This window comes from Vigna unguiculata, chromosome 3 (genome assembly GCF_037176805.1).
Source record: "Vigna unguiculata cultivar grain cowpea cultivar isolate G323 ecotype 2 chromosome 3, ASM3717680v1, whole genome shotgun sequence".
NCBI lineage: Eukaryota > Viridiplantae > Streptophyta > Magnoliopsida > Fabales > Fabaceae > Vigna > Vigna unguiculata.
This window is the reverse complement of record NC_140794.1, coordinates 58618510-58646204: the sequence shown is the minus strand read 5'-3', so window position 1 is coordinate 58646204 and position 27695 is coordinate 58618510. Positions and strand designations below refer to the sequence as shown.

Below are 27695 nucleotides of genomic sequence, written 5' to 3'. Positions count from 1 at the left end.
GCTGCTTTCATATAATTCTTTTTTCTTTTTTATATTTGTAGTTAATTATATATGATAGCCAATAATTTTATAACATTATGAACCATTTGTCTGCGTAACATGTTTATTTATTTTTAATCATTTTTGTAAATAAAATTAATCATATTTATATACACGGTTAATCACGTAAATGAAAGAAATTTAGGTGTAAAAACTTCGAATTTACGATACCTTTTTTTCGTTATGATTCAATAACAATTTATCACATTTATCATATACAGTAAATACAATTATTTTTATATTAATTATCTTGAAAATGGTGTTGAACACAACTTTTGTTTGATTGGCATGTAAAAAATATTTCACTATGCTTTCTTCAATTCTAACTTAAATATAGAAGCTTGAATTTTATTACCTCAAATTTATTATATAGTTAATTAATTAAACTAATTTATTACCAAAGTATTATAATATTTTTCACGAAAAAGTGGATAGAAAGTTCCTCAAATGAAAATTATATTTCAATCTCAAATTATCGTCAAATTAAATGCGGAATTCAAGTTAGTATTTAGCTTTCTTTAAATATTAACACGTTACATATTAATTTCATCAACAATTAGATCAATTTATTAGAAATGATTACATTATCAAATAAATTTCAATTAATTCTTAAAATATTCATTCTGTATTATTTTATTTTTTTTATAAATGAAAAATGTTTATGGTTAGCATAAGAAAAAAACTGGCATAATTAACTGGTGATAAAAATATTAAGAAAGTATAATTTGAGAGAGAGGGGTTCAACTTTACAGGGTCGAACAAATAAATTTATTACTGTTATTTTATTCACTCGTATCAATCTTATAAATTCTATTATAAGATATTTTTCTTCTTTTTTTTTAGGTGCTTATTTGATGAAAAATATTAAATATTTTTTATATGTTTAAGACATACATCTATTATTATTTTTTTCATTTGTTCCTTTACGAAATATTACGATAGTGCATACTAGTCAAATCCTATATATCTCTTTTATGTTTTACATTTAAAATGATAAATATTGTAGTTGGTGAAGGAGAAAAAAGGATAAAACCAATAGAATATGAAACTTTTCATAGTATCGTATTGTAAAAAAGAAATAATAATAAAAAACTTGATTAAATGGTGTACTTTATGTAAAATCATTATTTTTTTTTTATAAAAGATATATATGGTGTTACACATGGACTTTGAAAAAAAAAGTAATCAAATGTGTAAACCATACATGTAAAGATCGAGATACATTTTGTATTTAATAAATATGTATAATATGTAATCAAGTGAAATAGGCTCATCAAATATATAGAAACCATTTTAGAATATCAAGGGACAAATATCTTTAGTCCCCAATGAACAAAGATTTTCCTTTTATTTCCTTCTTTCCTTGCCTTTTCCAATTTCCCTTTTACTGCAAATATAAATGACCTAAGAATACAACTAGGACTTGCATTGTTGGCTTAATTATGCAAAATATAACTAGGAATCATTAAATAAGCTGGTAATTTATATGAATTCTGAAGTATACAGTTAATGTAGGAATCATGAAATAAGGTGGTAAAGGATACAAAGAACATTTAGATCCTAAAATACAACAAAGACCAACATTCACATTGCACTCAATGTCTAGATCCTCCTTTTTTCCCATGGCCATGCCCACCTTTCCCACCACCACTCTTTCCTCTGTGATTTTTTGCTCCTCCTCCTAATGCCCTGTTTGCATCAGCTTTCACTTGCATCTCTTCTGGCAAGGGAAGAATATGATCTACACACTTGCGGAAGCTAAAATCATCAACAGATTCATCATCCCTTATGAGGAAGAAGCACCTACTTTTCCACCTAGGATGGTTGCGGACTTGGAAAACTCGGATTCCCCCACCAATCTTTTCATCGGGCTCTGTATGGCCCTTCTTCAGCAATTCCAGTAACATTGCATGTTCATACTGCCACCAAAAACAACCATAGTTTATTCAAGGTTGTTTCCACTGCTTATCAACAAACATAGCTGAGGCAACATTCTATTTTAAGATTGACAATGCATTTGCATGCAGTTCTATCTTGAAATGGCCATGCATTATTTAAAATAACTGTTTTCAGTGCATTGCTGAAACTATTTGACTTCGATCAGCCAAACATGATAAATAAACAGAACAAAGGCCTTAACCAAATCTGAAGAAACAATGTCTTGCGTAATCTCTTTCTCCCTTGGCACTCAGCTAAAAATCATCCAATATAGTAACTTTTTGTGTAGCCACACCACCTTCTTAGCATAAAGATGTTTCATATATAAACACTCATCTATTCATTAAAACTTGTTAGGATAAATCTGATGGATTGGACAACTTCAATAGGTTTTAAATGGATTACTTGTTTGTATTTAACAATGCACCACAATCTAATTCAATTCAAATATATTTGCCATTTGATGTGCTAGAGACTAAAATGTATGAAGCCACATCTTTCGAGGAAAGCAAGGAACAGAGTGCTCACTCATATTATATTGAGTCATATGAATCAAAACCCATATAAGACAAAGTAAGAGCACAGTATGTTTGAAATGCAGTAGTCACTGAAAAATTAAAAATTCGATTTTTTTTATCCAAGAAAAATAGGAAACATAAAAAAGCGAATTCTGTCACGAGTGTTGGATTACCTGGTTAAGATTGAGATAAGAGGGCCAAGTATGAAGGAGATTGTTGAAGTAATCGAACATTTCAACGGAAGAGGCGAAATTTATGAAACCCAGTTTCACGGGACCCGAGGGTTTCTTCTCTTCTTCATCCTCTCCGTTCAAATGTTCCCTTTCCTCTTCTGCCTCCACCTTCTGCTTCTTCGAAATACCGTCTACTTCGTCATCGTGGTTCTCCCTACTCCGCTTCTGGTTGGGCTCACCGTTCGATGCTGAGTCAACGGCGGCGGGTTCAGAACTATCGACAGCCATATCTACGGCGGCGTCAGTGGCTATGGGGTCGACAACTTCCGGTTCCGCCATGGTGTGCGAACGTGGCTGTTGGTCTTGTTAGTTTGAAAACTTCATAAAAGCAAAATTGGGAGCGGGAGGAATGACCTAATTTTTCTTTGTTCACAGGCCAACCAATTGGGCCTCACTGTTGTTTTCTGGGCCTAAGTTTGTTTAAATTCGGTCCTCTGGCCATTCCACAAAATTAAATGGTTATATTCACCCTCTTTTTTTTTTTTTTTTTTCATTTTTCTACCCAAAATTTATTCCTCTAAAATTCTATCTCTGTGCTGCTTTAATCCACAACTTAAGACTAATACCTCTTTATACTCATAAAATATGATTCACTGTAGTGAATTGGCCTCCTTGAACATTTTTTTTTTTGCATTACTAAAAATCTGGTTTCCATTACGTTAAACTTCATTCTTTTACTGGTTTCACCCAAATTTAGTTCGAATAATAAATAACCAATGTTTCTCGTCAAAATATTTAATCAACAACATAAATAAAAAATATTTGTCTCGTATTATCTGAATAAATTTCATTTTAATAACATATTTTTTAATATATTCAAACATCAATCGTATTATTTTAAACATTTTTTCTATCAAACTTAAGGTTATGAGATAGTTTTAATTCATGTTATGTTTGAAAAACGTGCAATTAGTATTTTGTAATTATTGATGGATTTTTGTGGGTGAAAACGTTGGGAAATCAAGGTGATGAATATTGCTAAAGTTAGAATGAGGAGAACAATTAGAGTCCTAAAAGGTATGGATGTATCAAGTTTATTTCATATACTTAGTAATTGTCGGTGATGAATTAGAGTATGTATCTTCTAATATATTCTCTACACTTACAATTAAGGAGAAAATTGGATTCGAATATGGAGAAGAAGTCAATTTATCTTTATTTTATCTTAACAATATAAAATCTAGTTTGTAGACACGTGGATTCTAAGTTGATATGTTGCAATAGGATTTTTAAACGTAAAGATAGTATTTCAAATACTTGTCAATCAAAATTCAAGGTGAGATTGTTGACTAAGGGTGTATTTATTTATGAAGATTAATTTGAGAGAGAAAGATAATGAATTTGAGTAAATTTGAGGGTGAAGTTTGTGTTGTTCACTTAAAGGATCCGAGATGGAAGTGAGTAATTTTAAGGTGAAAGTTACTCAAGTTACAAGCAAAAGTTGGTGAGTGATTTAATTAATGTGATAGATTAAAAAATTAAGTTTAATTGAAAGAAAAACAAGATTATCAAATTGTCCGTGATATTAGAAGTAATCTAAAATTATATTTATATGAGTTAGATTTATTTTATAAAAATATTTAATAAATAAATTGGAAAAAAAATTATTTTAATAAAAATATAATAAAATACAACATATTAACATGTTGAGATTTTTTTTATAAATAGTGTAGAATTTTGGGTATTAATTATTGTTATAAGCCTAATTTTAAAAGTCATATTTTTACATTATTATTATCATAATTATGTAACATTATTAGTGATGATTTGTGTCATTAATTTATATAAATTAAGAAAACATGTGTGTGAATTAATTTGAATTAAGAAAATGAAATAAATAAATAATGGAGGACATTAGAGTTATCTTATACAAATCATCTCCAAATCTTTGCATATGAGAGATGATGGGAAAATAATGGAATCCTTCAATTCCTTCTTTTCCCTCTCCCTTAAATCCCTACAAATGAACACTTCAATTACCAAATCATTTATCCTCACCCCTCTAAAAAGTAGATACCCTCAAGTGAACATAGTGTAAATAATTAATTAGAGAGAAGGAATTGATTATAATGACTTTCCTCGCTTGTATTAAAATACATATCTATACATATATTGCTAGTCATACTATATATATATATATATATATATATATATATATATATATATATGAGACAAGAAGGCAATGAAATAAGAGAGGATTAAGTTTTTAAAAAAATATCATTTTACTACTATCAAATTCACAAGTGTTTAATGGAAGTTAGTTACAATAGTTACATGATGAGTCTTTTTGAGGGAATTCACCTAAGAGATACAAGAAGGAGACATGGATCCAACACACATAAGTGATTAACACCATCTCTAACCCAAAACCTTAACAAAACATAGGAGATATCATAACAATAAGACAAGAGAGAATTCAAGTTTCCAACGAAATATCATTTTATTAGTACCAAATTCATAAGTGTTTCATGGAAGTTAGTTAAAATAGTCATGTGATGGATCCTTTCGAGGGAATTCACCTAGGAGATAAGTTAAAGAGACATAAATCTAACACACATAAAAGATCATCATCACTTTTAACCCAAAACCTTAACAGAACATAAGAGATACAACAATAATGAGACAAATAACAAAAGATTCAAGTTTTTAGCAAAATATCATTTTATTGTTATCAAGTTCACAGGTGTTTAATGGAAATTAGTTACGTGCTAAGTCTTTTTAAGAGAATTTACCTAAGGATACATGAATTTAACACATATAAACATCATCTCTAACTTAAATCTTAACAAAAGATAGAAGGTACAACAAACACACCCGAAAAATCTTTAAATAATGAATTTATAAAACTTTTTTATTTATATGATATTCAATGTGAAACTTAGAATAATTGGATTGTCAACGTTATGTCGAATAAAAATAAACATGTAAAATGAATTATTTTTAACTGAGAATTGTAATTCAATTATAATAATAACAATACTAAAAATCCGAAGAGTTGAGCAAGAGTTGCCTGAAATGAAAAATTTGAGTTGTAATTTCTATTCACTTTGTATTGGAGACAGATTGAAGTTTATTATCACTTTCATGTTATTTCTTTGTGTAATTCTTTCTTCCGTTATCTTTCATCTGTTTTGTTTGTGAAGTCTTTCATGTAATTTGAGTTTAAGTGTTGTTTGCGCATTCTCCATTGTTGTTTACAGTTCGTGGTAGAAGCTTCTATACTAAGTTTGTTTATAGCTATTACACAACAATCATGTCAAACTTGGTTGGAAGTGCGTAATCTACTTCGATATTGCTATGCAAAATGCGAGTATTATTTTACACTCCTCCCGTTACCATTAAGTATCAATGTCTTTTGTCTACTGCGGACATCCTCTGGTCTCAAAGCAGCTAAGGGAAATTAAGTAATACTCTGACACTTTCCATTTTCCATCTTTTAAGAAAATTATTTAAATCTGCCACTATAGCAAAGTTCTCAAGACTTCATAACGAGGAAAACTAGGTAGTCGATGGTGCTTCTAACTTCAAAATATCTTCGTAGCAGTAGCATCTGTCTAATTTTTTTGTTTTCTTCTGCATCACTGTTTCTGTTAGTTTTTCATGTTCTAATGTCTGTTTCCCTAGGTTGCACTTCTACTCTATTCCTCTGTCATACTTTAAGACCATCTGCCCCAGAAGAAGGTCTATCTTCTTTTATGTGTAGCAGTTTAGCTTTCGAGTATTTACCAATTCCTTAACATTTAAGATATATATCTAAGAATTAGTACAAATGGAGCACTGCGAAAGATCTTTATCCTTTTGTTGATCAAGCATTGTAGTCAATGTTGTAGTAATAGGAGACAACCATGGGGACAGGGACCACTATTGACAGATTTATACAACATTAATAAGATGTTTTTCCTTACCAATTTCAGTTTGCTTTTGCCTACTTTGTGCTTTCATTTCTGGTTATTTACTTATTTTGGGTCACTGCATTGAGTCCTTAGGGACCACGTGTCTGTTGCATTGTAGCCAAGACTCGACAGAAGCATTTTTTCATACAAGTTTCAGGCGATATATAGAAGCTCCATGTCTGGTTTTCAAAATGGTTTCTTAAAATAGAAGTGGTGATTACAGTCTATTCTCTTCAGCACAGGGTTAAGATAAACTACAGTATAATGAACCCATGAAAAGATGAAACATAGAGAAGCATATGCATGGTTATAAGGTGTATAGCAATTATATTAGCAGTGATGATGGAACTGAAAAGCTGTTACTGACGACGGTGAAGGATTATTTTGTAAAGCAAAAACTCATTTATTTCTTTTTCTCTTTTCCTTAAACAATGGTCAGTTACTTCTTTTACTTTAATACATTGCTCTAAAGTGGTGGGTCAACAAGAGGATCTAAGTAATTGACCATGTTCTTAGAACAAGATCCTATTCTTCCCTCACTGATTCCTTTTTCCTCTTAGGGTGGTGAAACATGTGAATTATCCTGTTTATTGGAAGCATAAATTTGTAATATATAAAAAGAAAAAACGAGGGTGATGATCGGTGATATTTGGAAGTTAACAAAGGTTTTGTTTAAACTCCCTATGAATGGAGAGTTTTGGTGAGAAAAAAAGCATAAAGGAATATTCCATTGGGCTGCAATATATTTGTGCATGGAGAGAAGAGCTTGGAATTCTAAAGATAGTGGTGGGAACACAAAAAGACAGTTATTGGTTATGTTTATTTGGAATGGTTGGTATTCCTCACCTTCTCCCAAAATGCTCTACTTTTAATGCCTTTCTTGTCTACGTTGCATTACCATTCTAGATCACTCACTCAACTTCTTCTACCTGCTATTTCTAGTGCTCATGTCATCTTCTAATTCGCTTCACCTCTCTTAACATAACAAACAAACCAAATACAAATAATTTCTTCAATTTAGGTGATTCCTAATTTAAGGTCATTTGAATAAATGAAAAAAAAAAATCATTAAGTGTCTTTGTTTCTATAAATTTCCTATATAGTATGTGCCTATCGTGTTCGTGGGGGAGAAAGTAATCTTCTTTGCAGTGACGATATTTAAACGAAAAATCAATTCACTCTCCATACAATTATCATTTAGTCTTTTTTTTTTTTTACTTTTTTACTTTTCACTTTTATAACAAATTTAATTAATTATATTTTAATTTAAAGTATTGAAACTGTAACTTGCTAGTGCTCTACTAATTATAGATTAATAAATTTTTAATTAGTTAAAAGTTACATTTATGTTTAGGTTAAATTTGTTAATACAATTTTTGTTAAAATATTATAAATTTGTAAATCTAGTATGTGCTTGGAGTGTTATTTGAACATCACACAAAAGATGTTGTTATCAATTCTCAATGTGGACAGTTTTATTTAAACTATTCTCATCTAAATAAAAATGTTTATAACAAAACTACCCGGTTGAATTTATATTAATTTTAAACAACCACCTCCCAATTTAAAATAATTTTATAATGTGAAATTATTACTTAATTTTATTTAAACTAATCCCCAAATTTTATTTCATCTTAAATTCTAAAAATTATATTATATTTTAATTTAATGTATTTTTATCATTATTGATTTCTTTCAGTTTAAATAATCACTCATATTTCATTATAGTATAATTTACATTATTTATAATTTAACTGAAATTACTTTTATATGTAAAGGTAAACTGATAATATTATATTTTTATCAATTAAATTGTTATTTTTAATCTATTATATCTATCACATTACCCATTGATTTTCATAAACTTTTAAATTGACAACAGGTCGGGTCGAGTACAGATAGTGGCTATCCACATCAAAAAAATTCACATGCAACCTGTCCTGCTACCTATGGGGGTATCCGTTTAAGAAATACCCATGAATTTTGTAAAACTCGCGGGTACATGTGGATACCCGCGAATATTTAAAAAAAAAAATTAAAATTTTTAAAATAAAATTTTTAAGAAATTACCAAAAACATATGAAATAAAATATAAATTAAATTTTAATTTTAGTTAAATTTAACTTAATAAAATAAAAATTAATGTTAATTTTAATTTTTTGCGAGTAACGAATATTCGCAGGTACGGATAGTGTGATACTTGCACTCGACCCGTTTATAACGAGTATTAGAATACCCACTATCCACCACCCATGGATAATAAATACCCGCGAATACCATCTATTCGTTGCAGATACCCATGAATACGAGTATTTTTGTCATTCATGGTCTCATTTTTTTTTTCAAATCTCACAATCTTTCCCTTAATCCAAACAATCAAACTTTCACCTCTTTTTCTTTTCAAATTTACTTAAATCCACTCCTAGAAACAAACACAAGCTAAGCTAAAGTAGTTTAAATATACTTTTAGTCCTATAAGTATTACTCAGTATCATTTTTCTCCACCTACAAATAATTATCTTTTTTTAATGACCACGTTAACTTTAAAAACATGTTATCAAATGGTTGTATATAACATTGAGAATGTGATGTCGTAGAGATGAAATCATGTGTCAGTGTATTATAAATTCAAATAAAAAACTATATTAAAGTATAATGTAATTAAACATCAATACAAATAAATGTAAAATTTTAAAACAAAATTTAAATAAAGTTCAATATAAAATATAAATTTAAATAAATTTAATTTTGTTAAAAATACTTTTAAATAGAGCTAGTTTAAAAGTAATTCTAGAAATATTTAACAAAAAAATCAATTTTAATAAAAATATCAATATAGACCTGTTGGGAATTCATGTGAGTCTAAGTTCCACATTAAGTAAAAAATAATAAAGTTGAGCATGATGAAGACCCATAAGCCCTTTGTCTTAAGGTTTTGGGTTGAAGGTGGTATCAATCCCTTGTGTGTGGGTTAACCTCATGTCTATTGATGTTATATGTCTCAGGTGATCTTTTCACGGAATACCTATCAAAACCTAATTTAGATAACTAAAAATTGGGGAACCAATTTGAGATTTTCATACAAAAATGAGGATCAAAGGAATAATTAAATCTTTTTATTAATAGCTATTATTACAAAATAAATTTTTTATTTTATAATTATATAGTTATTATTTTGTACGGGGTTAAATATGTTTTTAACCGTGAACTTTGACGTTAAATTATAATTTGTCAATGTATAAAACTTTGATACATTTTGATTCTCAAATTTTAAAAATGAATGAACATAGTGAGATTAAAATTTGTCAATATATGAAACGTGAATATATTTTGATCCTTAAACTTTAAAAATGAATAGACATAATTCTTTTAACCTAATTATGTTGATTTTTTTGTTTACATGTCAAAATTTAGAAAATAAAACATATAAAATTTTTTGGTTTGTGACAAGGCCGAACACTTAATATAATCTTAAATTATAAAAAGAATCTTGTTTAACTTTCAATGACATCTTTATTGCAAAGCTAATCATACAAAGGATATCTTAAGTAAAAATTTGATAAAAGTCAGACTCTAATTAATATTCTACTACATATTTTCAAATATATTTTTTTTTATTTTTAGAATTTAAGGTTCTGTATTTTAAATTTTATAATAAAAAATTATATAACCAGAATGTTAAACTTATGATTGGACAAGAAATGTTTTCATGGACACATCAGCAGGTGGAGGTGATGTGGCCGATTAGTAAAGTAGAGTGTTGAAGAGACTTAGTTGGTAAAAAAGAGAATGGCAAATGATAGGAATGCTGGGAAACTGAAGGAAAAGATTCTTGGCTTCCCAAGGCTATTGTCCGTTTAACTTTCATTCAAAACCTGTCAGTGTCTTCTTAAACACCCTTATATATTACCTTCTATTGCCATGCTTATCATTGGGCTCAATCTAAAACTTCCTTCAACCCTTCTCATGCTTTATGCTTTTACTCTCCCAACTCTCATACAACATTACTTCCTTCAATCACTAACATCAAATAGAGGACTTCCTGTGCCAAAACATTACCTAGCTATCTCCTCTTTGCTTCTAATACAAGTTTCTTCTATCCCACATTCCCATACCACACTACCTAGACTCGAACAAACATGAGCCTTTTGAGTTTCAGAGGCTTCTTTGTTTTGCTTTGTGTTTGGATTTTAGCTTCTCAGCCATTTAAGGTTTCTGGCTTGAGAAGCAAAGATCTTGCTCTCAGATGGGACCAGGGACTTTTGCCATTTGTTAGAAGTTTTCGTGTCTTGAAGGGTGTTTATGCTGTGGAGGATTTGCAATCAAAGGTGGAGTTGGCACCTGCTCCTTCCATCACCTTTGATCCTTATCACTCCAACAAAAGGACAGTTAGAAAAGGACCAGACCCAATTCACAACAGAAGTTGACCTGCTTCAGCTCTGTCCTTTGCTATGTTGAGAAATGACAAGAGAATTCCCAATGCAAAGACAAAACAATCTTCTTTGCGTTCTTAACCGTTTCTACAAAGGTTGGTTGGTTTACTACGTTTTCTTTTTGTATTTGTTCTCAGTTCTACCTTGTGTCTGTCTACATGACAGCTGAAAAGTCGCAGCTGAAATGCTGAACAAATCTCTGAGCCAGCTTTGTTTCTGATAGAGTAGAGCAATCGTAGGAATTGACCAATAGCTGGATAGCTAATGATCTTGTTAGTCCTCAAATACTGAATATAGTGCATCTTTATCTTGCCCCCTTGGGAAGAAGAATATATATATGCTTTCTTACATTCTACTGATGTTTATCCTTTTTTTCTTCCACTTATTTAGGAGACATCATTATATGCACAATCAATCAAAACACGAGCACGTGGCACACAGATTAAATAAGTAACATCGGATATGTACATAAAAACATTTATTTGTTATGTTGATTGTTTGCAATGTACATGAGAATTTATCTTAATTTGGAGACTTTCTTTCCTGCATAATCAGGTGCTACTGCATATGACCTATGCATATTCCATACTTGCATCAAATAAATAAAATTAAGATGAAGTTCCAATTGAAAATTATATTGTACCCTTTAACTTTTTTGCACATCAGGAAAAAAAGTACGTGGTAAGTGAATGAAATTAAGACTTACCTCTTTGCTGTGATACTTGACAGTTAGATCATTGTTTCTGAGTCTTTTTACAAAATCTGAAGGAAGAAAGAGCTTGGTACCTTATCTCGTTTCAGTTATCCCATAAAATTTAAAAGAAAAACAACAATCATGAAGAAGATAAAAAATGATTCCGTGAAAATTTGTGACAAGGGAAGGAGGGAGCTAAGCATGTTAGTTGCAAATAAGTAAAACTAAGTGCTTGAGTCTCCTATTCATAGGTTCTTGATTGGCATTCAGAGGTCATGACAGGAAGCTAAGATCTTTGGTATCTATTTTTCCTATGCAAATTCAACTGTAGGGAAGGTATCTTATGTGCAACTTCCTCCCAAATCATATTCACTGCATCTCTAGGCTGGCTTGGATATTGATATTCGAAGTGTTGTGTGATATTCTTTAACCGTTCCCACATCTTGGTCCATTTCTCCTGCTTGATTGAACGAAGAAGATTCAGCAGGTAGCCTTTCCTCACAGCATCTGAGGCACGGATAAATAAGCTAAATTCTGAGTAATCCAAAACATCTTCAAATGGTAGCTCAATTTTGTCACTAATGATCACAGGTACACAGTGGCTCACAATGGCGTCAAAGAGGCGATTAGAGGAGGGGGTATCTCCAGCAATGTTTAGGCAAAATTTGGATAAGGCCATGCCCTGGCTTGCTTGCTGAATCCCATTTCTTCTTGTGCTTCCAAACGTAAAATGCACATCTTTCTCATCTTTGAGGAGGTAATATAGTTCATGACGAACAGCTCCTCCCTAAAGAGTTTCACCATGATAATCAAATGCATTACAATGAATAAACACTCATCTGGTAGATTTATATCAGTTACAAGAATATTTATAATACGATGAAAGGTAGTATAAATCACATCATTACTCGCTGCTACGATTCTAAGAAAAAGCTTAACGTAGCAGATGAGTTTTAACACAAGCAGCCTCTTGATCCTACCTGTGCCTGGAATTTCTATTTGAATGCGACTGATTAACTAATTCACATTAGTATCACTGGATTTTATTCAACTCAGTAGTATCAGTTAATGTGAATGTGAATGTTTCTATGCATTTTAATGAAAAAACAATAAACTAATGGACCAAAGTGCATAGCCATTTTCAAATCAGCTTATAAGCTGTCCTTTGCATCACACAATGGATCAATTACCAAATTAAGCATAAACTGCCATCCAACAAAAATCTATACAACTCAATACTAAAACTTTTTTTTTTTACATTAAAGCATTAATCATGCATTAAATAGATAATATTAGAGTAAGAGAAACTCACAGCTTTCCTATATATTGTTCCCTGGAAATATAGAAGTGTAGAACGTTCCTCATATGAAGCTGACTCAGCTCTCGGTGTAGTGTTTACTAGATGCCTGTATGGAGCTATTATATCCTTCTGAATATTTGCTATTTTAGAAGGGTATCTACCAAAATCTGCAAGCACGAGTATGGAAGAACCCAACTTTCTTCTTGCATGAACCATACTGTTAGGATGGTGGGCCACAATCACGTGATCCCTCCCTCCAGAACGTTTCCATTCTTCCCTCCCCATTAGAAACTGTACCAATCTCTCTTGCAGCATTTTGTTGATACTAACTTTTTCCTTTCCATGGATTTTGGAATGTTGATTGTAACTCAAAGATGAGAAAAAGGGCACAAAAACCACATTGGCTTGACTTGCATTCTGCACTCTAATAGCACTACAAGGCCTAAAAACTTTCGCAATGTTTGATGACAAAAGATCAAGAGTGAGCCAGTACTCCACACTATGCTGTAAATTAAGCCCACCTGGATATGGAGGGACAAGTTTTGGATTATTCACATCAGGCCATGTTTGGTTCGCGGTTTCCTTCCAATTCAATAACCCAAAGTGAAACTCTGGAGGTAAGTCATACATAAACACCCTTAAGAGAGCAAGGGTTGTGTCACACGCCATCTTCCCCATCTGTGTTGGAGAATTTGATTTCTGGCTTGAATTAGAAAGTTGACACCTTTGTGGCTGAACTTTTGAACCTTGAGAATTTAAGGGAGGGGGTGTAATTTGTTCCCTCTTGAAACTGGGTTTGAAATCATGTGATGTGTTGTTGACAAAAACAAGCTCCAAGACTGATCTGGGAATGAATGAATGGTCGCTGAGGTGGAGGAGGAAAGAGGAATATAGAACCAAAAGTAACGTAGCAATAACCACGACACAAAACATAAAGAATCTTGGGGGAACAATGTTCCTGTCTGACATTGTTGAAGAACAGGGTCAGAGGAACGGAAAGTCTTAGGAAAATCAGCAAATAAAACAAGATGGCAACAGAGTAATGTGGTAGCAGATTTTCCTCACTAAAGACTAAAGCATACTAATCAGTGTGTTATAACTATCATTTGCAATTTTGCATGCACTGATGAAGTCTCACAGAATTAGGAAAGGGCATAAGAAGATTATGGTAAAAATGGAAAGAGAATTGGAATTGTAATGTGTGCAAGGGTTCAGTTGGGCAACAAAGAGTACCTGATCACCTTCACAGGTTTGGACAAGAGAAACCTCAAGGTTTTTGGTTGAAGCAAGTTTGTTGTGATGAAAATTCACCAATCACATTCATGGTTACCTTTCATTCAAATTCTGAAGCATCAATCCAAACACTGCTCTAACATTTATTTATATATTACACCTATATTCAATAAATATACCTCCCTAATTTAGAAATAATTTTCTTAAATAACCTTCTAATTATCCTTAATTTTGTATTACTTTTATTGCTTTCTAAACTTAATTTTTTTCTTTCTTATTATTATCTTTTCTAGATCGTTCACTTCCTCTCTCTGACTTCCCTTTTGAGATTGATAAATATATGAACACAATTTTATATTATTATTATTATTTAATGGTATATTATTATATATTAAAATAGTCTTCATAAGAGCAACATATATGATGAAACAAGAGTTTCGACATGTATTGTAAAGTCCTAGGGAAAAGTTTTAGGTTAGAATATCAGTGTGCACAAATTTTAGCTTTCCTTGAATTGAAATGTTCTCAGGTGCCGAATTATAGAATTTGAAATAAGGCAATGAAAAAGAATCACATATATCTCTGTCATTTTCTACTATGTAAATTATATTTCAAATTAACATTATTAATTAAACTATAACTATTATTGTTCGAAAAAAAAAGACTAAAAATAAATGAGTAACAAAAGTAAAGACAACAGAGATTATAAGATATAGACATTTAAGATGGTAAACAATAACTCAGCGGGAACCGAGAATATCTTGGCTCAACCAAGACAAAAACACATTGGCGGGTAAGTGTGTATGGACTCAGGTATAGATGCATACATCTCGACCTTAGTCATGGGTAAGTACATATGGGTCCAGGTATATAAATGTACATCCATTAAGCATATAAATATACATCTCTCATACATATAGACTTACATCCCAGCCTAAGTTATGAGAAAGTATCAGGCATTCAAATGTACATCCCTCAAGCATACATACCTACATCCCATACGGGATAAGAGTGTAAGAGTGCATTTAAGAATATTGGCAAATGAGGGGCCAAAGTAAGTGTAGTGGCAGTTACGATAGGTACTCATGAGGTTTATTCGTATTTATGAAAGAATAAAAACAATTATAAAGGTAATAAAGTCAAAGTTAGAATTAGGTAATATAATAGGAGGTTCAGTGACCAAAGAAGGTAATGAGGGGTTATCTTTGTATTCATTCTTTACACAAACCTTAACTTAAAGTATTATTAACTTGAGCGACAAAGTATCTGCAGGTAATGAGGGGTTATCTTTGTATTCATTCTTTACACAAACCTTAACTTAAAGTATTATTAACTTGAGCGACAAAGTATCTGCAGGTACCCACCCTCCAGAAGCATGGCTAAGTAGCAGTTTAAGCAGAGCTATGCGAAGAAAAGACGCAAAGGATTAAAGACTCTTGTGGCAATTCGGTTCCATACAAGAACAATAACAATAAGGATAAAAGAAAAAAAAACACATTTCACTACAAGAAAATGTTATAAAAATTATTACTCAAATAATAATAATAATAATAAATTAAATAATATAATAATTATTATTACAGCAATAATAGTACTAAGACATATATATAAATTAATAAATATTAATCAGTTCTCTATCAAAAATCATATGCGTTCCTCTTCCAAGATACAACAACCCATCAGATCAATCGAGTGCAGAGAAGGATCTCCGAACCTTATGAACACAATTGTTTTAAAAGATAATATAGAGAAGAAAATAGGAACACTTTTGAAGAAAACTCTAGTGTTTTTTTTGTTATCTCTGTTGTGTCTTTTCCCATGCACATAAGTGGGATTCATACCTAGTAAAGGGAGACACAAGAGTAAATTGTAATAAAAAAAATATAGTATTTAACCATAAATAACATTAACCCTTCAAATTAAAAGTTCATGAAAACTTAAGTAACAATATATTTTTTATTTTAATTATTTATTTTTTAAATTATATTAAAATATTTCTAAACAGAAAACTAACAACCAATTTTAATGACCGAAAGTTGTTAGTCACTGCAATGATCAATTTAAATACTAATTTATAAAATAAAAAATTACTAGTTATTAAAATAGTCACTATTATGAATAAAAAATTATAATTGGTCACTAAAATTGTTACTAATTAATTAGAAATTAAGTTAGAAACAAATTCTCTTGATAGTAAAATATTTTGAGACTAATGTCTAGTGACTAATTTCTTTTGATAGTTAAAATCTTGGTTTCTAAATTTTTTAAAAACCAAAATTTAGAAATCAATTTTAATGTTTTATTCATAATAATGATTATTTTAATAATTAATAATTTTTACAAAATTTATTGTTAATGAGATATTTTTTTCTAGTGTTTTGATATAATTAAAAAGATTTTCTTTATCAATTAAGTGGATAATTTGTGAAAACATAACTGGTGAACGGAATGAGACAAGAAAAGAAAAATTAAAAATGATTACTTGAAAAAGTAATAATATTTTACTATAAAATATGTATTTTAATTTATAATAAAAAGTATACTCAATAATCTTATGTTATCGTAACTCACATTGGAAAAAGAAAAAAAAAAAAAAATTGGGCCTCCAAGAGTTACAATGAGAGATTTTCTTTTTTTTCTGCTCGGTTTCTTTTGGTCTATCTATTCGGAGTTTCTTCCTGTGTCTCCAACTTTTCTTTTGCACCCTCAAATTTTATTGTGATACCAAATATATTCTTGAGTAATTATTATTACCGTTATGTTATATGTATTGATCTTCGTATCTTAAATCATTATTTATTGTATGTATCAAAATTTCAAGTCTGATTAATCAATTTTTCAAATTTTGACATCTGAAACATAAATTACTAAATTTTAAAATTTGAAACATTTTTTTAAATCAATTAAAAATTCCGATTCAAAAATATTTTTAAGAAAATATGTTAACCTGTTTTTAAAATCTAATTATATTAATTAAAATATTTAACAAATTTTGGTTTTTTTTTTTTAAATTTAAATTTTAAAAGATAAAATATATTATACTTTTTCTTATTTAAAATAAATATCTTAAAAATTTAATATAAAATAAATTATTTCTTAATTTTAGTTTAATAGTTTATTTTAAAACAAAATATGTTAACCGGATTTAGAAATTCAATCAACATATATTAAATTATATAAATTAACATATATTAAATCATATGAAAATTTGAAATTATATTAATTAAAATATTGAATAAATTTTATTTAAATTTTAATAGATTTAAAATTAAAAAAAAATAAAATATATTTTATTTAATATTAATTTGAATAAATATTTTAAAGATAATTTTGTTTACTAAAATATCTACTAAATTTTAACTTAAAGAAAATATTTTAAAAAATCATGTTATTCGAATTTCCAAATATAATGAACATATATTAAATTATATTAAAAATTTTAATTACATTATTTAAAATATTTAATTAATTTTATTCAAATTTTTATTAAATTAAAAATTTATATAATAAAATACATTTTAATTTATATTAGTTAAAATAAATTTTTAAAAAATAATTATATATTTTAAAAATTTTCATATATTTAAATTTAAAAGTAAATTTTCCGTATATTTAAGTTTGAAGTATATTTTTAAAAGAATTATATAAGATTTTTAAATTATATTAATTAGAATATTTAATAAATTTTATTTAAGTTTTTATTAAATTAAAATTTAACGTAATAAAGTCTATTTTATTTTATATTAATTTAAGTAAATATTTAAAACATAGTTATGTTAACTAAAATATTTATTAAATTTTAACTTAAAATAAACATTTTAAAAAAATATGTTAACCGGATACATTAAATTATATTATAAATTTTACTTATATTATTTAAAATATTTAATAAATTATTTTTGAGTTTTTATTAAAATAAAATTTAAAAGAATAAAATTTATTTTATTTTATTTTAAATAAATATTTAAAAAGTAATTATATTAATTAAAATAATTCTTAAATTTTATTTAAAATTATATTTTAAAAAACTATGTTAACTGGATTTTGATTTTCAATTAACATATATTAAATTATATTATATATTTAAATTATATTAAATTGAAAACTTAAATCCGAAACAAATACAAAAAATTTTAAAAAATTAAACATACTTAAAAATAATAAATTAAAAACGTAACAAAAATATAATTAAACCATAATAACAAAAAGATAAAAATATAACAAAAATATAATTAAGTAAAACCATAAATAAGTTCAAAATATAATTAAACCAAAAATATTATTAAAAAAATATAATTGGTAAAAGATAATAAATATATAAAAAATGTAAAACAAAATTTTAAAAAAATAAATGTAAACCTGATTGGTAATATGAGAATCATATAAAACGAATTTCAAGATGCGTTGGGTTTTTCGATCGGTTCTCCGAATCCGATTCTTGTGAAATGTGTTTTGAATTGGGTGAGTTTTTGAAATAAGTAAAAGAGACGAGGGTAGAGATTAAATTAAATTTGGAGGTGTGGAGAACCTGTAAATACATTAGAGATGAGAAAAAGTGTTGTAATTAATTTTTACCTAATGGATAGTGTATAAATTTGAAAGATTTCGGAGTGCACAGAAAATCCTTGGAAGCTGAGGGAAAAGCCTCCAAATTATGCTTGCTCTCTTTTGTACATGTTTAAATATTCAATTTTAATATTTATTTATTTTTACTCATTTTAGTTCTTAATATAGTTTTTCTAATTTATTATGTACATCATATCTTGTTTCGATCTATGTAGAATTTCATTTACAAAATTTTTATTTTACTCTTTATTATTAAGAAAAATTATACATATTCTTAAATATTTCTTAATAAAATCTTCATTTAACATAAACATAGACTAAAGTTAAATAAAATTAGCGGCCATTAAATTTCTTAATTTTTCTAAGAGATCGTAATTAAATTTATCTCTTTTCTGTCTAATTTTATATTTTTAATAAAATATTGCTAATCTGTTTTTAGTTTTAATTAAATAAACATTCAAATGTATTATATTTTTAATAAATATATATATATATATATATATATATATATATATATATATATATATATATATTAAGTAACATCCATTTACTTTATTTGAGAGCGTTGTATTGATTAAAAATTAAATAAAAAAAATTCAAAAATTAGACTTAAAAATTTTAAAATATAAAAATGAATTGTTTAATTATTATAAATTACAAATATAAAAAAACTTTATAAATTTATAAACTTTCTTATAAAAACATTTAAAAAGTATATTTTAAAGAAATTATGATTTTAACATTAAAATAAATAAATTGCACTAAATACATGGTTAATTTATTAACTTATTATTATACTTATGTATGATTTTAATATAATTAAAAATGTAAATAAAATAAAATGTTTTTTTTTATTCTGTTACTAATATAATGAGGTGAATTTCTATTTTAAAATTTGAATATAATGTAATTTTATAAAGGTCTTTTTTTTCGGTCCTAAAGTTACTTTAAAAGTATCAAATATTTACATAAATAATATTTTTTTAAAATCAAAATTTAGTTTTTAGTTGTAATTAAGAAGAAATTGATTGAAAAAAAGTCAAATCAAATTCTAAACTAACTTCTTAATTTTTTTCCTTTTTATATAAAAATAAAGAGAATTAAAAAAACAATTAATTAAAAAAAATAATAGTTTAAAATTGAATTATCTGTTAACCAAATTTTAATATTAAAAAATATATTATTTATTGTTTGAGATTTAATCTCGATCAATTTCCTATTCCTTTTAATAACTAAATTACTTTGATCCGAGTTCTTCTTCATAGAGTTAGCAAACACTACTTTTTCAATTTTAACTAGGGTGTATTTATGTCTCAATGTATAAAGCACTAATTTGATGTAAAAATTATTAACTTCATGCACCAATTTCACTCAGACACTTAATGAACTTAATTGTTTTCTTTTGTGGACTTCCACAAATACCAAATACAACACTCAACGTTTTTGTCTGTTTGGAATTTTTAGTAGATATGAAGAACAAAATGTAACAATAATGAATGAAGTGAGAAATAAAGGTGATTAAATTCAAAAGGTGGATGTGATGATAGGTGGAAATGTGGTCAAATAATGTAGAATAATAAAGTAACTTGTAAAAAAATAAATTATCATGGAGAGTAAGAAAAAATTATAACAGAAATCAACGAAAGTGGTATTATAACAATCAACACTATTTAATCATTATTTTTTTTTGTGACATTTTAAAATGTATAATATATTACTCAATTTGTCATATTTGTAAAATATAAAATTAAACTATTAATATTTTCTTACCATTTTTGAAAAAACGACAAGATTTAAATTAAAACTATGGATAACTATCTTAGAACTTTAACGATTTTACACTATGTTCTTTCTCACATATTTATTGTGCAAGAGGATTAAGAAGTGAGAAATAAGAGGTGTTTCACAAGTTCCTTTCACGATGATGGAGGGGAATGACAATAAAAGATTAATAAGATTCTTACGAAATGTTATATTGCTATACATGATGAGATTAGAGGGTGATGTAGGAAAAAAATACCAACTTATCTCTGTTACTATTAAAAGAAAATAAAATCTCCATCTAAATAAATTAATTCGTACATATATATTCAATATGTAAATGTTAAATTTATTTTTGTACCAAATATATTGTATTGTTCATTTTTTTATAATTTAAATCGTTTAATAAAATTTATAAAAATAATTCTAAATCCTTTATATATCATTTTATATTAATTTTTAATATCACATCGATCAATTCAATCACAAATTTTCACAAACTTCACTTTCTAATCAATTCTAAAATCACCTCCAATTCTCCTAAATGAAACAATACCAATTTTACTCTTTAATTTTTTCCATATCTTCTTCTCTCTTTTCCTAAATTAATTTATAAAAAAAAAAAAACACACAACCTTAAAATTGACATGACATAAATATTTCTAGATAAGTTGCTATTTTGTTATTCTCGTTTTTCTTCTTAGTATTGACAACAAATAGTCATAGATTCTCATCAAATTTGATTTTCGATGAATCGGCCGTTCTAAAATTTGACTTAATTACCATTGATTGTTTAAACATGTAATTTACCTTATTAACTTGTACAATGACTCGGTCTTTTAAATATTTTTTTTCCGGTACCCTCAATATTTATATAAATGTTAGAAATAATATACTATCTAATTACTTTTAAACGAAAATATGATCTTGAAGTTAAAAAAAAAAAAAAAAACATTGATAACATCAATCAAATCCCCAGCATGCACAAGCAAACTGTCACAGAAAAAAAAAAAAGTTGTCCTTTTGATAGAATTTAGGAAGTGAGTTGAATCCATCTTAGGGTGAGCTTGCAGGTACCGTAAACAGCGTTTGGTCTAACAGGGCTTTTAGTTGATACAAAACTGTTGCTTCTTACAAAAGGCTACATCTGATGTATAGTGCCTATTTGGCTCCACCGCTCCACGCCTACTCGTGCTATTTGTCACCCCTACCACCCTCTGCACACTTTTTTAGGTCAAAAATATCATAAAAAACTTGTCTCTACTGTCATCACCACTGTACCACAACTTCAGCCCCATGCTTGCTTATACCAGACACACTCCAATTCTGCACTATCTTTGTTTGTACTATTTATTCAATCACATCCTTTTGCAGTTCTGTTATGTTGGATCATTGTAACAAACAAACAAACAATGAGAGGGAAGCTTTTCTTTGGAGTTGGTTTAACAACCTTATGGAGTAAGCTCAGACTATGTCTGTGATTGTAATTTGTGGAACTAATTTTTGTAGAGATACAAAACAGTTGGCACTCCTTATGTTCGTCATTAATTTTGTTACCAATGTACTGTTTTTTTTTTTTTTTATCAAATTTAAGTTGAAAGACATAATTCAATAATTTATTAAAATTAATTTTAATCAACTCATAGGCCACAGACCGCAAAGTTGAGCCAAATTCAATTGGACCATATAATACAATTATTTGGCATCATTAATGGCGCAGCTAAATAATCATCATAAATGCCTTCTTAAATGCAGCATGTGCAGATGTGTAATCAAAATTGCTGCTTCATGCTTTCCTTTTAATCTTTCCTATTTATGTTTTTTAAAGATGAATTTTTGAAGAGTGAATTTAAGAAAATAGAGATACATGAGTGGAATTATTTGAATTAAAGGATGGATAATAAGAAACAAAAATATAAGATATTAAAGTTAGTAAATAATGTGATTAGTTTTTCAAACTAAAAAAGAAAATTAAAAAAAATATTTTAATTGATAAAAATAAAAGATTAATATTTTACTTTTAGTTACAAAAATGATTTAAAATAAAATGTATAATAATAATAATAAATAGAGACACTTGCTTCATCTACTTTTCTATGTTTTTGGTAGAGGCGACGCTTTGTCCACTTAGAATCGATTCTACTGTTAAAGAAATTACTAAGAATACATTTTTTATAAGTCATACAATTTATTTTTCTCTACAAAAATTCGCCTTTCTTTCACAAATTTATTCAAATTACCGAAAACAAATGTAATACTGCATGTTCTAATATTAAGTATGATGATAGAATTGTCGATAAAAAACACCTCAAAGGATGAAATAAGGAAGGGAGCAAGAAAAGTAGGATTTTTAGATGTGGATAAAAGAATGAATTTTCTTAGTTATACTATCTTCAAGCAAGGAATTTTGTTCTTTAGTATGACATTTCTAAAGTGACAAACTAAGTTTAAGTCTAATTTAAATAATATTAAGAAATTTGCCTTCACTTATATATATTTTAATTTGACATTATCAACTTCTCACCTTTCTTTCCAAACCATTCAAACCAATATTATATATCTCCTAAATATTAATGTAGAGAATTGCACCCAAAATTTCTTTCACTCTCTTTTAACTTTTACCACTAGACCAACCTTATAATTTCATTTTATATCTTTATGTGAATTTGTTACAATAATAATACTAATAATATGTTAAATTAAATATCACGTTAGAACTAGATATTTACAGATAATCCAATTCCCTACCGAATGAAAATAATTGTCGAAGACAAATGATAGCAATGATAAGATGCTGAAGTTTAAAAATGAAAAATAGAATAGAAGTCTCAAAATTTGAAAGTTATTTCTTTTTAGTTATTGTGTGTGTTGGACAAGAAAAAGTGATGAAACATACGGGACAAAAAGACATACTAGATTATATTTATATAAAGTTGACCAACTAACATCTTTGTTATAACTATTATAAGGAATGACTTAAGAGTTTGGTAGACCTACAATAAATTTAAAAAATATGTCTTTTATTTAAAATTTATTTTTCAAGTTTTTTTATGTAAAATTATTTATTAAATTTTCATAATTGATTTTCTATAATATTTCATTTTCAATAGATAATAAAGCTAATATATTTAATATTTGTTGAGACATTGACGATGTTAAATAAGCTTTTATTATCTTTAACTTTGAAAAATTTGGATGGAAGTAACTAAAATATGCATTTGGAAAAGAATCTATTATTCTACATAATTTAGAATGTCATTTTTCAAATCTATAATTTCTCTTAAGATATTTAATTCTAAAAATAAATCAAATCCATCAATATCTAACAAATTATAATGTTTTAAAGATTTTTAAAGCTTTAAGCATTTTTCTTTAAAAAAATGTACAATGTAGTGACTTTAACTTTTTAACACTAAATAGAAAACAAAAAATATATTCATATATATTTTTGTCAAGAGAACAATCATCATATAGTCTCAATCTCCGAAAAGTTGAAAAAAATTAATTTTTTTTATACATGTGTGTATTTTTATAACATGTTATAAATATAAGATATTTAATAAATATTTTTACAATATTTGTATATTTGAAGTTTAGATGAACGTAATAAATATGATAAATGTGATTAAAAGAAAAGAAAGAAAAATCCAAAATATAATAATGAAACAGTGTTAATTTATTTATATATGATAAATAAATTTCCAAAAATGAATAAGGTATGAAGTAGAGGAATGATATAGCTTCACTGAGAAGTTGCATCAACAGTAGAGACCCATGTGGTTCAAAAGGAAAGGTCAAGCACCAATGGCCATGCGTTGTTTTCTTGCTCTATTCCATTTAAAATGATAGTGATATATATATATATATGGTTGTCTAAGAATAAATTGTTTTAATAATTTATTATTTATGTAATTTCTAATCATGATAAACCATCTAGTTCTCATTTCAATAAGGTGTTTAAATATTTTTAAATAATTATTTTTTCCTCTAATATAATAAAAGACTAAGAGAAAAAACTATATTAGCAATCGACACAACTTTCAAATTTCAGTTACATGAGAATAATTCACTTTAAACTATAGTGTTTTTTTTAAGACTAATGAAGTATCTACTAAATTATTATTAACTTGAAATTGATTTATTTTTCTTTTAGTATTTCTTTTATATGCTAATTTAATTTTTATTGTTTTTCATTTTTAGTCTATTATCATTTATTTCAATTTTATGCTCATTATATATATATATATATATATATATATTATATTAATTTATTTTTTAATGTCTAACAATTTAAATTAAAAAAAAATATTTAGCGTTGCAAGTTCAACTAAGAAACGATAATACAAATAAAAATTGACATAAAAATTAAAAAATTAATGTAACAGTAATTCAATTTGTGAAATAAAAAATGTAAATTTTTAAAAAATATATAAAAATTAAATTTGATAAATATTTATTAGAGCATGGTTTGTCTAAATAATAAAACATATATACAACTTTTAGAGAAATAATTAAAGGTCCTACACAATTTAATAAGAATTCAATTTTTTATTTTATTTTATAGTTATAAATGACATATTTTTTTTAAAATAAAAATGTTTATTTCTATATCAAACCTACACAATTTAATAAGAATTCAATTTTTTATTTTATTTTATAGTTATAAATGACATATATTTTTTTTTTTAAATAAAAATGTTTATTTCTATATCAAACTTATATAATTCTACTTTCTTAATGTTATTTTGCACTTATAAACTAGTTTATTATTTTGTTTTCTAAATATAATTCTATATAAGTCAATCGTAAAAGTTTGAAACGTATGACTTAATAATTGGTTTATCAACATCAATTATCGGTTTAGCAACTAAATAATTTATCAATTAGTTTGTCAAATATATTTTATATCTCAATTCTTAAATATATATTTTTAAATTATGTTGGTAAACTTTAAATTTGCAATTACATCCTTAAATTGATAAATAATTCTCAATCAAGTTCTACTCACATTTGTTTGAATTACTATGTAATTAAAAAACAAAAGTGGATGTCTTTGGAGCTAGTCTGTAAATCTATGTCTTAGGAGCTAATTTATACATACTTTCAATTCCTTCCTTATATTTGTAATATTAATATATAAAATATGTTTTTTATTTTAAAAAAATTATTGTATTAATATTTTTAATTAAAATATTAAATGAAATTATATTAATATAAAGTTTTTAATTTTAAAAAAATAGTATTAATGTAATACACAATTAATAAAATAAAAATTGTTGTAATTTATTATACTATCATATTATTAATAAGTTTTATCGTATAATATATTTAATAATTTATTTTTTATAGTGTATTATATAAATTTTATCATATAAAAGTTAAAATTTCCGTTAGTCCTTTTTATTAAATATTATTTTATAAATAATTATATTTCTCTAGGTCTAAGAAATAAAGTTGTCATAGTGGTGGTTAAGAACTACCTCCATTTAAATTTAAATTTTATTTTGTTTAACTTCTAATATTTTGTTAAATTAAACAAATATATGCATGATTATTTTATATAATCAATTACATGAGGAGTGTAATGTCACATTATGAGAAAATGACTTCATTATATTATTTTGTATTTTGTGTTTTTCAAAAGAATCCCACGTGCATGTATCAATCACTTATTTATATACTTCTATTTTAAATATTTATCTAATTATACATGTTGATCTCTTTAATCATGTTCTTTTGACAATTGTCCTAATCCAATAATTATTTATTTTGGAAGGTCAGACCCTCAATTTCAGGAGCGAAAAAAGTTCACGGATTTGGGTTTTGTTTGCCCAGACGAGGATAAAATCAAAAGCTTGACTTCATTTAATTATATATAATTTAAAAAATACTATAGGAAAAACAATATCTTTGATAAATAATAAAAATAAATTTAAGTCTTATTTAATTACCATATTTTATCTTTTTTTATTCACGTCAACATCAAAGTTTTTATAAGTCACAATTATAATCGTACTGAAAACTTTTCTCCATTGTCGCGTTTTGATAGAAACCGCTCCCACTAACGCCAGTATTCATAACTGTTTTGTACAAGCTAGGTCTCTAAATTGTAAGTAAATTTTTTGCATATTTTTATTCTTCATTCACTAATTTTAAATTTCTTGTGAATAAAACGTCTAGATGTGAAATAAAAATTACGGCTCAATTGTGGGTGTGTATGAGTGAGAAAATTTAACAAATAGAAGAAAAAAAGCACAAAAAGGTGACACATGTAGTACTATTTATAAATATAAAGAAAAAAACAATTTACAAATAAAATAAAAGAATGTTAATGATAGAAAGTGGTTAGGATATTAAAATATAATTTTGAAGACAACAAAAAAAAGGTGATCGAATTGTTCAAAATGAGGAATTATGGGGCTAAAAAGTAGGAATTAGTGGTACTAATGTGTTTGGTATTAAATAGGCAGGTTGTGTATGAGTAAGTTTTTGTTTCTTTTTGAGTTGTTTGATATGAATGATGAGGAATGTTTTTTGTTTTAAAATGGGTTCCTCTTTCTGCAAGGATATGTGTTTGATTGAATAGGGTTAATAGTTAAGAAGTAGTTGATACGATTTTGACTGCGATATGATATATAGTGACAGGTGCATGATGCGAGTGATGTTGTAGCTATACTATTTTTAGGTACACTAATTGGATGTTGCAGGGCTTGGTGTGAGTTGGATTTGGCCATTTGCTCCTACCATTTTTGGGTACAAAAACAGTGGATGATTCAACAAATTTGCCTTCTACATTGTATTAATTGAAAGAGACACCTTCGCATTGCCAGTGTAGGTCCTTTATATAATTCATAAACTTTCTACTTCCTACCACATTACCCTTTTTCAACACTTTAACATTTATTCTTTACTATACAAACATGTATATTGCACCAATAATGCAAGCTCCGACGAAGCCATTTATAAGATTTTGAAAAAATTATTTTGAGAATTAAAATAATGTATTCAAATTAAGTGTAATTTTAATGTTTAATATGTTATAATATGTTGGGAATTCAAGTGTTAGTCGCTCTGAAGACCCATAAAT

At 26.9% G+C, this 27695-nt stretch overlaps 1 protein-coding gene and 1 pseudogene across 1 annotated transcript; both read right to left on the bottom strand.

Moving 5' to 3' along the window:
• Positions 1 to 1479: 1479 nt before the first annotated feature.
• Positions 1480 to 3068, bottom strand: LOC114175989 (protein EMBRYO DEFECTIVE 514). The gene is made up of 2 exons (XM_028060862.1): positions 2669 to 3068; positions 1480 to 1958 (listed from the first exon to the last, which is right to left on the bottom strand). Exons 1-2 carry the CDS (start codon positions 3005 to 3007, stop codon positions 1635 to 1637), a joined length of 663 nt encoding a protein of 220 aa, XP_027916663.1. The 5' UTR covers positions 3008 to 3068; the 3' UTR covers positions 1480 to 1634.
• An 8921-nt stretch (positions 3069 to 11989) lies between these two features.
• Positions 11990 to 14389, bottom strand: LOC114175985 (putative arabinosyltransferase ARAD1; annotated as a pseudogene).
• Positions 14390 to 27695: the final 13306 nt, after the last annotated feature.

Excerpts from the sequence above, each read along its gene's own strand:
- LOC114175989 (XM_028060862.1), bottom strand. The coding sequence starts at position 3,007 with ATGGCGGAACCGGAAGTTGTCGACCCCATAGCCACTGACGCCGCCGTA. Across the intron at positions 1,959-2,668 it reads CTTATCTCAATCTTAACCAG|TATGAACATGCAATGTTACT; the intron begins GTAATCCAACAC and ends TTTTGGTGGCAG.